At 40.2% G+C, this 12,926-nt stretch overlaps 1 protein-coding gene across 3 annotated transcripts in view; it reads left to right on the forward strand.

Annotated features, from left to right (window-relative positions):
* Positions 1–12,926, forward strand: part of LOC126235938 (nuclear distribution protein nudE-like 1-A) — a 159,578-nt gene that overhangs the window by 25,116 nt on the left and 121,536 nt on the right. For all 3 annotated transcript variants that reach the window (XR_007544845.1, XM_049944907.1, XM_049944906.1), the window contains exon 3: positions 11,656–11,830. Coding sequence is in view for 2 of the 3 variants with exons in the window: in XM_049944907.1 (XP_049800864.1) it covers positions 11,656–11,830 (175 nt within the window). In the remaining variant the exon portion in view is untranslated. The remainder of the gene's footprint in view (positions 1–11,655; positions 11,831–12,926) is intronic.

The raw sequence follows: 12,926 nt of genomic DNA on the forward strand, positions 1-12,926 counted from the left end.
GTTGTGGTTATGGTATGGTGTGGTAATCAGGACACGTCGATGGCAGTGCTGGTGTCCCACTGTGCATAGTATTTCTGGGGCACACATGCTCTCCCTAAATTCGCCTGCCCCTGTCCTGTTCTTTACTCTTCCAGGTGTCATAACGTTCCTTTGCTACATCGACATCTCTTTTCTTCAAACCAACATGAGGTGCATGGCAGAAGGTATGTCCTATTGTACCAGTTATTAGGGTTTCTTCGTGTTCCATTCATGTATGGAGTGTGGGAAGAATGCTTGTTTGAATGCCTCTGTGCATGCAGCACTTATTCTAATCACAATCCCTATGTGAGTGATAAGTAGGGGGTTGTTGTATGTATCTAGAGTAATAATTTAAAGCCAAGTCCTGAAATTTCGTTAATTGACTTTCTCAGGATAGTTTATGTTTGTCTTCAAGAGTCTTCCAGTTGAGTTCTACAGTATCTCTGTGACACTCTCCCACGGATTAAACAAACCTGCGACCATTCATGCTGCCCTTCTCTGTACATGTTCAATATCCCCCGTTAGTCCTATCTGGTAAGGGTCCCACACACTTTCGACAGTATTCTAGAACTGGTCACACAAGTTATTTGTGAGCAACCTTCTTTGTAGATTGATTGCACTTCCCAGTAATTGATCAATAAACTGGTCTACCACCTACTTTACCCATGACTGAATGTATTTGATCATTCCATTTCGTAACCCTACAAAGTATTGGTATTTGTATGAGTTGGCCAATTCCAGTGGTGACTCATTGATATTATAGTCATTGGATACTACATTATTTCGTTTTCTGAAGTGCGAAATTGTACATTTCTGAACATTTAGAGCAAGTTGCCAATCTCTGTACAACTTTGAAATCTTAACAAGATCTGACCGAATATTTATGCAGCTTCTTTCAGATATTACTTCATTATAGATAACTGCATCATCTGCAGAAAGCTTGATTTTGCTATTAATATTGTCCACAAGGTCATTAATATATGACTTGAACAGCAAGGGTCCCAACACACTTCCATGGAGCACACCCTAAGTTACTCGTACATCTGACAATGACTATCCATCCAAAATAACATATTGCATCCTTCCTACCAAAAAGTCCTCAATCCAGTCACAAATTTCACTTGTTACTCCATATGATCATACTTTTCGCAGTAAGCGTAGGTGTAGTACTGAGTCAAATGCTTTCCAGAAATCAAAAAATGCAGCTTTTACCTGTTTGTTTGGTGCAAAACTTTCAATATGTCATGTGATAAAAGTGCGAGTTGGGTTTCTCATGATTGGTGTTTTCAAAATCCATGCTGGTTGGCATTGGCCTTCTGTTCGAGGTACCTCATTATATTTGAGCTCATAATATGTTCTAAGATTTTGCAACAAATTGATGTCATGAATATTGGATAGTAGTTTTGTGGATCGTTTGCTATCCTTCTTGTAGACAACTGTGACCTGTGTCTTTTTCGAAGAACTGGGCTCGGTTTTTGTTCGAGGGATCTATGATAGATTATAGTTAGGAGAGGGGCTAACTCAGCCGCAAATTCAGTACAGAATCTGACAGCGATCCCAATGGACCTGAAGCTTTGTTCAGTATTAACCATTTCAGCTGTATATCAATACCACTGACATGAATACTTATTTCATTCGCCTTTTCCGTGGTATGAAGATTAAATTGGGGCAATTGTCGTCGATTTTCCTCTGTAAAGGAACATTTGAAAATGGAGTTAAACATTTCAGCTTTTGCGTTGCAATCCTCAGTTTCAGTTCCTGTCTCATTCACTAGTGACTGGACACTTAACTTTGGTGCACTAACAGCCCCTACATATTACCAGAATTTCATTGGGTTCTGTGAAAGGTCACTTGACAGTATTCTGCTATGGAGTTACTGAAGGCATCATGCATTGCTCTCTTGACAGCCAAACGTGTTTTATTCAGCATCTCTATATCTATAGCACTACACTTTATTTTATGACTGTTATGCAGTAATCCCTGTTTCTTTAGCAGTTTATTTGCAGTGACTGTAAACTATGGTGGTTCCCTCTCAATATGAACTGCTCTACTTGGGCACATATCAGTCCAGTGCATGGTCAACTATTCTTTTAAACATGGTCCAGAGTTCCTCTACATGGTCCTGCCCTGTGCTGAAAGTTTCAGGTTCCTCATTGAGATATGATACTACGGTCTTTTTTTATCTAGTTTCTTGCTTGTTTTAGTTGTCCTTTGTATTTTGGTAATCATTGTTGCCACAATAGTGTCATGGTCACTGATACCAGTTGTGGTGTGGAAATCCTCAAAGAGGTCGGGTCCATTTGTTGCCTTGCCATTAGATCCAATATAATTACATCATGAGTAAGGTCCTAACTATCTGTTCTAGGTAGTCTTCAGAGAAGGCATTTGGTAAAGTTTCACAGGATATCTTATCACACCCACCATAAACAGAACTGTAATTTACCTCTGTGTTTGCCCCTTTTCCCTTCCCCTTCCCCTTCCCCTTGATTGGACTGTGCTGTTTGTGTCGTTCCTCCCTTGATTTCTGGCACCTTAGGTTATGAGACTGATGACGGCACTGCTTATTCCCCTCCACCAACCAACCAATCAATCTGTCTGCCTTAACTCCATTGTACAGGTGTAGTGTCTTTGACTAGTAGTCAAAATGTTCGGGGTCCCGGGTTAGAAATCAGCCACATTTTGAATTAAACTCATCAGCAGTGGTGCCCGAAGACTGCCCTATAGTAGAGGTGGCACAAGATGATCTCAGACAGTTGTAGTGGGCTGGATGTGGCATGTTCGCACTACTACCTAATGAATCATGTAACATGAAACTGTAAACATCTCTATGGCAGTGCCTCATTTTTGTTGGAGCTCTATGGAAAGCTATTGTCTCATCTGCAGCCGTTTGCACTTCGCTGTTGGAAGCTGGTGTCAGCACTTTAGTTGTCAGTGATCTTCTTACACCATCTTGACTGTAGTTGTGCCAATGGCTTTGTAAAAAAACTGTGGCTGAGCAGACAGTGTTTCAGGGCAACCTCTTGGCATTGGCGTGCGAAAATCCCCCCAAAAGGAGGAAGAATCAGCAGTGCTTCGCGACATGAGGATGCAGAAGGCAATGGAAATGACTGCATTAAAGAGAGAGAATGTGTCCACAGGACATGTTGCTTGTAATTGAAAAAGTGTCGTCATGATATTTAAAATGAGTTAATGTGTAAAATAATTAACGTTAAGAGTACAAGCAAGGAAATGTGTAAAAAAAATTTGAAAATATGTTTAAAATTTATTGGAAGTTGCTAGGTGCTCTCATGATCAAATGCTGAATAAGTATAGTCTCTGTTATTGGCACTCCATTTGAAGCAGAAGCATCTCGGTGAAATATGCCCTGCTTTGGTCGCTTTGGAAAGCCAACTCTGTAACCTTTCACCTCCAAAGCAACTTTTGAAGCCAGCCAAGAGGATATCGAAGGAGTGGTATGAGATACTATTGACATGATTACACACAGTACAGAAACAATTATCTTTGGGCCTTTTGCACTGGAAACCTGTGCTGTGTTGGTCTAAAGAAATAGCTGCAGCTATCAGAGAGTGTAGAAAGGTGCTTCAACAACACAAAAGCCATCTTTCTATGGAGCCTTTAATACAATTCAAGATACTTCAAATCAAGGAACAGTTTTTAAGACAAAAAAATCAGTAGTGTTGGGAACAGTACGTGCTATCTACGAGTGCCCACACCCCATCGTCGCAAGCATGGACTAAGCTCCAGTGTATTTGCGGCCACCAGCCGTGCGCATTAGTCCCTGGAATCTCCGTCAGTGATGACATTTATTAATCCCCTGGTCATTGCTGAATGTTTCGTGGCACACTTTGCTGAAGTGACGCCATGCACTATCATCCTAATTTCCTTACCTGGAAATGCCTGTCAGAGCGAAACTACTTATTCTTCCATATGCAAGGTCATGAATTGTACAGTGACCCATTTAATGAGTGGGAGCTCTGCTGCTCGAGCAGTGTGAAACACAGTCCCTGGACCCCATAAAGTCCACAATCAAAAGCTTAAAGACTTGCTTGAGTTAGTTAATCATATTAGGTGAAACAAGGAATTTCCTTCTCAGTGGCAGCAGAGTATTAATATTGCTATTCTAAAACCAGGAAAATGCCCACAAATTTTGACTATTGGTCAATCTCTTTCATGAATGAACAATGTAATTTATTTAAAATCATAGTCAACAAAAGCCTGCGTTGGTGCCTGTAAGACAGAGGAAATTTGTTACATTTTCGTAGCGGTTTTTGGGCACTCTTTTCCACCACAAAATAACTGATTTGTCTGGGATCTGCAGTGCACTTTCACACATTACCGACAGCTGATCAATGTTTTGATCTGCAGAAAGTATCCAGTACCACCTGGTGCCATTACTGTCTCCCTGCTTTGCAAGAGTGAGCTTTCCAGGGTTGCTTACCCGTTTTATGCAGAATTTAATATCCCTCCAAGTGTTTTGAGTCAAGATAGGTTCAACCCTCTGCAGCCAGTGTTTACAGAAAATTGAGTCCCTCGGTGATTGGTTTCAAGCCTAAACATCTTCATCATTGCTGTCGATGACATCATTACTGCCGTGGGACCCAAAGTCTGTTACTGCATATGGATGACCTTCACCTGTATTACAGTTCAACATCATTGCGCAGTGCTGTGCACTTCATGAGGAAACCACACAGAAAATAAAAAATTGGTCCCTGAGTCATGTGTATCAATATTCTCCCACAAAAACTCTCTTCACGCAGTTTTTGTCAACTCTGGAACTTTACCTAGGTAACCAGTCACTCGAAGATTGAGTTCTCCACAGCCATCCCATTTAAGAGCCTGTAGCTATATTTTGGGCTTTTCAACACATCAAAAACCTCACTATGAAGAACTTCCTGGTTTGTAGTGAGCTCGTGAACTGCCTACAAGAAATATAGCAGCACTATCCCAGAAATTTTTTGGTTACCAATATCCAAGACACATTAGTTGACTTCCTAAGTTCCAAAGCCATAAAATTCATCTGGATACTGAGCCAAGTGGATGTACTGCTAAATGAACTCACTAACAAGTTAGCTTGAAGCAACCACAGGAGAAAAACTTGAACTCTGAGTACTGGGCACAGACCTACAATTGTAACTGAGACAAATTTTGAAATCTTGCAATAAGGAACGGCAGTCTACAATGGCCAACAACAAACTGTAGGCAGTCGTGGGTGTGGTGTCACCGCTAGACACCACACTTGCTAGGTGGTAACTTAAATCGGCCGCGGTCCTTAGTACATGTCGGACCCGCGTGTCGCCACTGTGTAATCGCAAACCTAGCGCCACCACATGGCAGGTCACAAGACACGGACTAGACCTCGCCCCAGTTGTACGGACGACATAGCTTGCGACCAGACGTACGAAGCTTTCCTCTCATTTGCCGAGAGACAGATAGAATAGCCTTCAGCTTAGTCCATAGCTACTACCTAGCAAGGCGCCATTTGTATCAGTGCTCATAGCTTACTACTATTCAAGAGATGTATTCCAACAAGAGAATAAAAGTTAAGTAACATCTACGTACTTTTCTTCTTATTCATTAATAAGTCTCATGTTCCAGAACTTCAAGCCCGTCTGCGTTAGTTTAGCGTGCACCTAGCTACCTCATTGTGTCTATGCTGTATGAGCAAGACACAACAGTGGGAATCACAAAGGCATGACATACTGCTCATTGAGCCTCCCAGAAAGATGTAATTATTCTGTGCCAGCTACATATCGGCCGCACCAGACTTTCCCACAAGGTTATTTTACGTCAAGAGGACCATCTCAATGCAGCTATGGTAGTCCTCACACTATTCCATATTCTCACAGTGTGTGTCTGCTTGCTAATATTAGACAAGCCATGAACCTCCCTACCCCAGATACTTGTAGGCAGTGTGATAGTAGCTAAAAAAGTTGTACATTTCCTGAGAGAAAGTGGATCTAATAAAATTTAATGCACCTCAGTGTTTGGTGTCAGGGGTGGGAACAAGGGCAGCATCTCTTGTGCAGCCTGTGCCCAGAACAGCATCCCACTACTTTCACTCCCTGCAGTGTCATAAATTTTTAATTTTTTATGTACATACATTATTTATGTAACTGTTTAAGGTAATAAGCTCTCTGGCATATACAAGTCTTCCTTTTCTCATCCCACTTTAGTCATACTGAATGTGATGATCCTTCTTGGTGCACCCTTCAGCAATGCAGCTGTAGGTCGGGTACAGAGGGTGCACTTCCTGCTATGTATCTACCACGGGGTCCCTCCAGCTATGTTTGCTTCTACACAAGCATCTGTTCCTTGGGACCAGTTGCAGTTTCTGCTGCCTGGGTTATATCTCACATTTAACTATCTGTCTTAAGCTACTGGCCTGCAGATTTTCATCCATGACGAACAGCTTAAAGAGCCTGGAGCTGACTTCTCCTTTCCTCATTTCATTTCAGTTCACATGAATTTCCAATGGAACAAGTGACTAGTAATAAAGATGTTTAGTCCTTGTACACATCACCACCAACAACAACATGTATTACTATGTTTGCTTTGCGTTATTTGTTAGCAGTTTTTCATGCACTTTTGTTGCTTGCATCACTGTTGTTTAAAATAAATGTTTCACCTAGAGAAATACAGTACATGACATGTACACAGTTAGCTGTCACTAACTTTATTCTGAAGCAAATATAGTCGTAAATAAACAGAACTGGAAATAATTTGGATAAATAATCTGTTGAACAATTTCATTTACCGAATTATACTGTAAAGGAGGATCAACAACGTAACCATTCCTAGATACTGTATTTTGTATGTTGTGTGAAACTGAGTGATATATATGTTCTTGCACTGTTAAAGATGCCAACTGTTGGTTTTGAAAATGGGAGCCATCAAACATTGATTCTCTCCCCACATTGATTTTCAGTTTATTGGTGATCATGGCTAGTGTGTGATATCAGCCCCTCCTTGGGAATAAATCTGTAGCAGAACATGAAGCTAGGTTAGCCTGAAAAATGTCAGTTTCATTGTGAATTGGTGAAGCCAATGAATGAAACTGCAAAATAATAGTTGTGATAACCAATTAATCTGTAGTGTAGTTCGATGTTCCTGCTCGCACCACGTTTAAGATTATTTTTGTAAAATAGTACTGGAAGGTAAAGACAGAAAAGATGTTTTAGATAATAGACAATATGTGAGGAGTATTTTGGTGCACATAATGTGCATATGTTGCACATGAAGTGTGAAAAGTGCAAGGAGAGGTGGGGTGTCACTAGGTAGTTCTTATGCAAGGTACCCACTAACATGACCTGCCAACTGACGTGGAATGGAAGATTCATGGAAGCGGCATGGCATGCTTGTGAGTTAATGCAGTAGAAGTGATTCGGCATTAGTAATGTGGGCATTCGGGAGGACGACGGTTCAATCCCGCGTCCAGGCATCCTGATTTAGGTTTTCCATGATTTCCCTAAATCGCTCCAGGCAAATGCCGGTATGATTCCTTTCAAAGGGCATGGCCAACTTCCTTCCCCGTCCTTCCCTAATCCGATGAGACCGATGACCTCGCTGTCTGGTCTCCTTCCCCAAAACAACTAACCAACCATTAGTAATGTGGTACCCTGTTGTTTTTGGACAGTGTAGATGTTCTGACTTTGTTCAACTGTATTAATGCTAATCAACAAAAGTTTAAAAAAACATTGTTGGGTAAATTCTTACTGGCATACAAATGTGAATGAATGTGATTCTTTTAAGATGTTTAAACAGTTGAATATGTGTCCCTCTTTCCTTTGATGTTTGCTGAGAAAACACAACCATTTGAAGAACTGCGGCTGAAATGTCAAAGGCAAGATAAAAAAAATGTGACGTCTGAGTATTTGTTAACACGAACTCAGTGAATCTGGAAGAAAACAGCTGATTGTTGCTGGAAACTACGGAATCACCCAAAGTGTGTTGATAGTTTTGATGGAAAGAATTCAGAATTAAAACTCGTGCTAAATCTGAATCAGAATTTTATAATTAAAATTCCTAGTCTTGTTAGCTGTTCCAGATACAGATGAATTATTTTTATCAGTAGACTGTTGGGGAGTATGGCCACACTAGTGATGGGAGAGTAGTAAAAGAAAGTTCTTTTGGTAAAGCATTTGGAGGCACACTCCCACTTAGGTTCCTAATACCTTTGTCAGGAGAACACTGCAGATTTCCTTTTTATTTTGCTGTGGGTGAAGCTTTTCCTCACACAAAACATTTAATGAGACCATATCATCGTAGCTGATTAACTAATGAATGGAATATATTTAATTACTAATTATCCGGTGGAGGAACATATTTGAAATGTTCTTTTGGCATGTTAGTTTGGGAGATCTGGGTGTTGGATACCTCAGTAAATTATAATATGAATAAAATTGATGTTGTAGGTCAAACTGTATGTTTCATAATTTTGTACAGATTCATGGTGGCAATATTCTGTCATATGTGCAGCACAGTGTAGACCACCCTGTTGTTAATTCACATTAAAAGACAGAAGACCATCAACCTATAAACTATGCACAGTTGAGAAATCGGCTCTGTAATTTCTTTCTTAGTGTAAGTGTTATCTTTTCAGATCAATGTATGAGGCTTGGAACTTAAATAGTGGCAACTATTTATTCACAACCAATATAAAAGAGTTACATGTTTGCACCTGTTACTGTCCTTCAAAGTAGTCACCAGCGTTGTGTAGAACCAATTGCCGTAGAACCAATTGCCAATGATGTGGAAGGCGTAGTATACCGTTAGCAGAGTGTGTTCTGTTGACGGTGCGAGTGGAGCGGTCTACTGCCTGTCGAATCTCTGGAACAGTTCTGAAGCGAATGCCACGAAGTGGTTCCTCTGTCTTTGAAATCAAATCAGTCACCATCACCTGCAATCCGCTTTGCGAAAGAAATGGCGACACTGTCTATGCAACCCACCCATCATTTTGCATGACAGTGCTTGGGCGCATACTTTGCAAGCTGTGGCTGCTCTGTTTGGCCAATGGGACTGGGAAGTATTGTACCATCCACTATACTCCCCAAACTTAAGTCCTTGTGACTTTGATTTGATTCTGAAGATGAAGGAACCACTTCGTGGCATTCGCTTCAGAACTGTTCCAGAGATTTGACAGGCAGTAGACTGCTCCATTTGCACCATCAACAGAACAGGCTCTGCTAAAGGTATACTACACCTTCCACATCGCTGGCAACGGGTTCTACACAATGCTGGTGACTACTTTGAAGGACAGTAACAGGTGCAAACATGTGACTCTTTTGTATCAGTTGTGAATAAATGGTTGCCACTATTTAAGTTCCAACCCTCGTACATCTTGTGGCATACGGAAAGGATCTATTACATTAGCTCCAGCAAATCAGTATACAAATTACAGACATGTTTCATAGCAAACAATCTTGTGTGTTTTTATCAAGTTGTATTATCTTTTTTTTTTCTTCCATATACAAATTAAAGGAATCACATGTTTTCATGTATGGCACTTCTATGATTGTAAATACATGGATATTTCTCCACAAGACCAACAAAATGAACATTGAACTCGGCATTGTTTCTCATTTTCCTGGGTACAGACAATTGCATGACCAAAGCAGCAATTTTTATAAATTGTCACTAGCATAGATGTGGCATAAGGCAAAAGTGGAGCACACTGCAATCATCTGGCAGGGTCTTGGCATGTCATATGACTCCGTTATTAGCTCGGTGCATAAGTTTGTAGTGTTTTTGTTGTGCATGATGGTATTTTGGTTGCTATTTATCAATAGCCATTTTTTTACTTGTAGTTTGCTGTTGCTATTTGAGTTACATTTTGTCATTAGGAGATAGTGAGTGGAGCTGTGTATGCTATAAAATGGGAGTGCCAGGTGGAGAAATTGGAACATTTCCAACATTGGACAGAACACTGCAAGAAAAGGGTTTTCTTGTTTTAAGGTGGATTGTTTTGATGTTAGTGTGCCTCCACATTCAGGATGACTTTTGTGGATTAATGCATTTAAACATCTTCGTCCTCAAATCTCAGTGATCCACGTCAATGTACTCGACAACTGACAAAGGTGATGCACTCTGATCATTGCACCGTCATGTGACATTTACATGCTGTGGAGAAAGTTCAAAAAGTGTGTGTGTGTGTGTGTGTGTGTGTAATACATGCTCTAAGCCATAATCACAAAATTTAGCGGTTGGCAACATGTTCACTTCTGCTTGCTTGTCATCTGTTGGCTTTTGAACAGCACTGACGATTGCTATCCTGCATCGTTATTGGTGACAAAAAATGGAGTCTTTATGTTAACATAAGGAAAAGAAAGGAATGATTGAGCCCAAACAAAGCGGCAATCTCTGTACAAAGACGTGCACATCCACAAAAGATGATGATATTCATCTGGTGGAACAGCAATGGTGTGGCATACTATGAATTGCTTCCCTGAGGTGTACTCATCATTGCTGACCTTTATTGTCAACAACTGAGATGTCTTGCAGACACAATCCAAGAATAAAAACCAGGAAGTCTGTGTGAAGTGATGCCACTCCGTGATAACACCCGCCCGGATTCTATTAGACTGACAGAAAATACTATACAGGAAATGGGTTTGGAAATCACTCCACATCCACTTTTTTAGCTGATCTATTGCCCCCAGATTTTCACCTTTTTCACTATCTGGTGAACAACCTTCAAGGAAATTCCTTTCTGGATGAAAATACACTCCAAATATGGCACAGTGAGTTCTTAGCCTCAAAACGACATACTTTATAGTCGCAGAATCAAAAAGTTGCCCCAACATTGGCAAGCTGTTGTAAACATTGAAGAATTTATTATTGATGACTAAAATCAGTGTTGTGTGTATCTTGTGTTTATTAAACTTACAGAAAAACATTTCGAACTTCTGCACCAACCTAATACATCATGTCAGTTTGGTAGGCACTGTTTTATTAGTTTGTGTTTGTTCCATCAGAAATTGCAAGCTAAATGCGTGCCGTGTGCCACTCCACACACTGGCTATCTTACCACATCACCCTGGTAGTCATTTACTGCTGCTTGCTGCCAAGCTGAAATGTAAATCTTATTTCTCTGGTTAGAATCCTTATGAGAAGTACAGTAACTGTACTATGTTGACTTTGTATTGTCCATTTGTGGTGCATATCTCTGAAAGCAGAGTCAATGAGTACTACATCATATAGAACTTGATTTGTGATGGCATAACCCTCCAACGGTCTTCCCTAGGTTGCTTATTGGTAAAGAAATCTAGACACATCAACCATGCATTGTAGATTTGCATTAACTTGAAATAATCAGTGCAGTGACAAATAAATAAAAATTATATCAATTTGTATTTCTCATTGCTTTTGTGAGTGCAGTGTACAGGTGCAAACTCCGTTTCTTTGATGGCTCCACGATGATGGCATGAATTCCTATCATTGGAAGTTGGTGGAACATTCAGGCACATGGTGTAATGCCATGCGTTTCGTTGTAACACAGGACAGTGTTGTATCAAAATCATATTGGATTGCTGTCTTCCACTTTTAGCTTATATTGAAGTATTGAATATATAAAATTTTGTAAATGCACTTTGTCACTGTTGGATATTGTAAATAATTGATTGTTTTTACTGTTTTTAAAAGGTTGGATGAGTCAAGGCAAGATGTTCAGAGAGTAGAGCATGATTTTGAAGATTTCCAAGAAAACTCTCGCCAACTGGAGAAGGAACTGGAGACTGCACTTGACCAGTCGGAGAAAACAAACAGGGAACGAGAAGCACTTTGTAATAGATGGCAAATAGAAAATGAAAGGCTACGTGTAAGTTTTTGGAAATAAGTTGCTACAGACTAGAGATTTGTTTGAAACTAAACTTACAACTGTTACAAAATTTGTGCCGTTGCATGCAATTCTGTGAACTGTGTCGGCCCGCAGGTATAAAATGTTACTATGAAGTTGGGTACTGATACGACAGTGAGCTTTAATTTCCAAGCCTCAAATGGCATTGTCTGTTTAAAGAGGACAACTGAATAAAACTTGTAGAAACTTGACAGAAGTTGCAAGGAAAGAACACCTCATGTGGAAAGTACTTTGTGACTTTTTATTTACAGGGTGTATCAGGAACACTTTAAATAAACTTAGGGTGTGGGTTCCTCTGACCAAAAGAAGGAAAGAACTATATAAACAGATTTGGCTAAAAATCCTTCATTGTTGTATTTTTAAAGAAAGACCATTTTACAAAGTTCGCAAGTCACAAACTGATGTTCAATATGCCTTCCACTTACTTTCACACGTGCATGCATATATGTGTCAGGTCACAGACTGTTGCACTCTTTCAAACAAAACCAGATGGTATAGCATGTTTTCAAAAGCTTTTGTGGTTCGTTGAGGACACATTTCCGCATTAAAAATACATGGCACATCAACTTGTTGTCTTAGTGACCTATCACATATTAAACCAAAGGGCTGAGAGATGGAGAAAAATGGGGGGGGGGGGGGGGAGTGTTGTGTGGTCCAAACAACTGATCCCTGATCCTCCTGTTCCTATTTCCAATGTATCCATCATGGTAGATAACATCCAGTGTGCCTGCAGTGGGATGCAGATGTGCTGGACTCCCATGATTCATAACTCATATGCTACCTATTTTAGCAGAGGCACATTCTATTGGAGTGTTTTCAAATTATTCTGTGTAAACCAGACTCCGGGCAACACCTAAAGTTCCAACCCACACAGCAACCCACATCATCTGAAACTGCTGGTGTGTGGCCTCAATTGTACCATGAGCATTTTTGTTTTTCCATACATTTTGGTGGTGAAAATTTGTTCTTCCGCCACTTCTAAATGTCGTCTCATCTACAAACAAGATTGGAGTACAGATAATGAATTCTCAGTTGTTCAACAATTTATCAGCAAAGG

The sequence above is a fragment of the Schistocerca nitens genome, chromosome 2 (assembly GCF_023898315.1).
Source record: "Schistocerca nitens isolate TAMUIC-IGC-003100 chromosome 2, iqSchNite1.1, whole genome shotgun sequence".
NCBI classification, from domain to species: Eukaryota; Metazoa; Arthropoda; class Insecta; order Orthoptera; family Acrididae; genus Schistocerca; species Schistocerca nitens.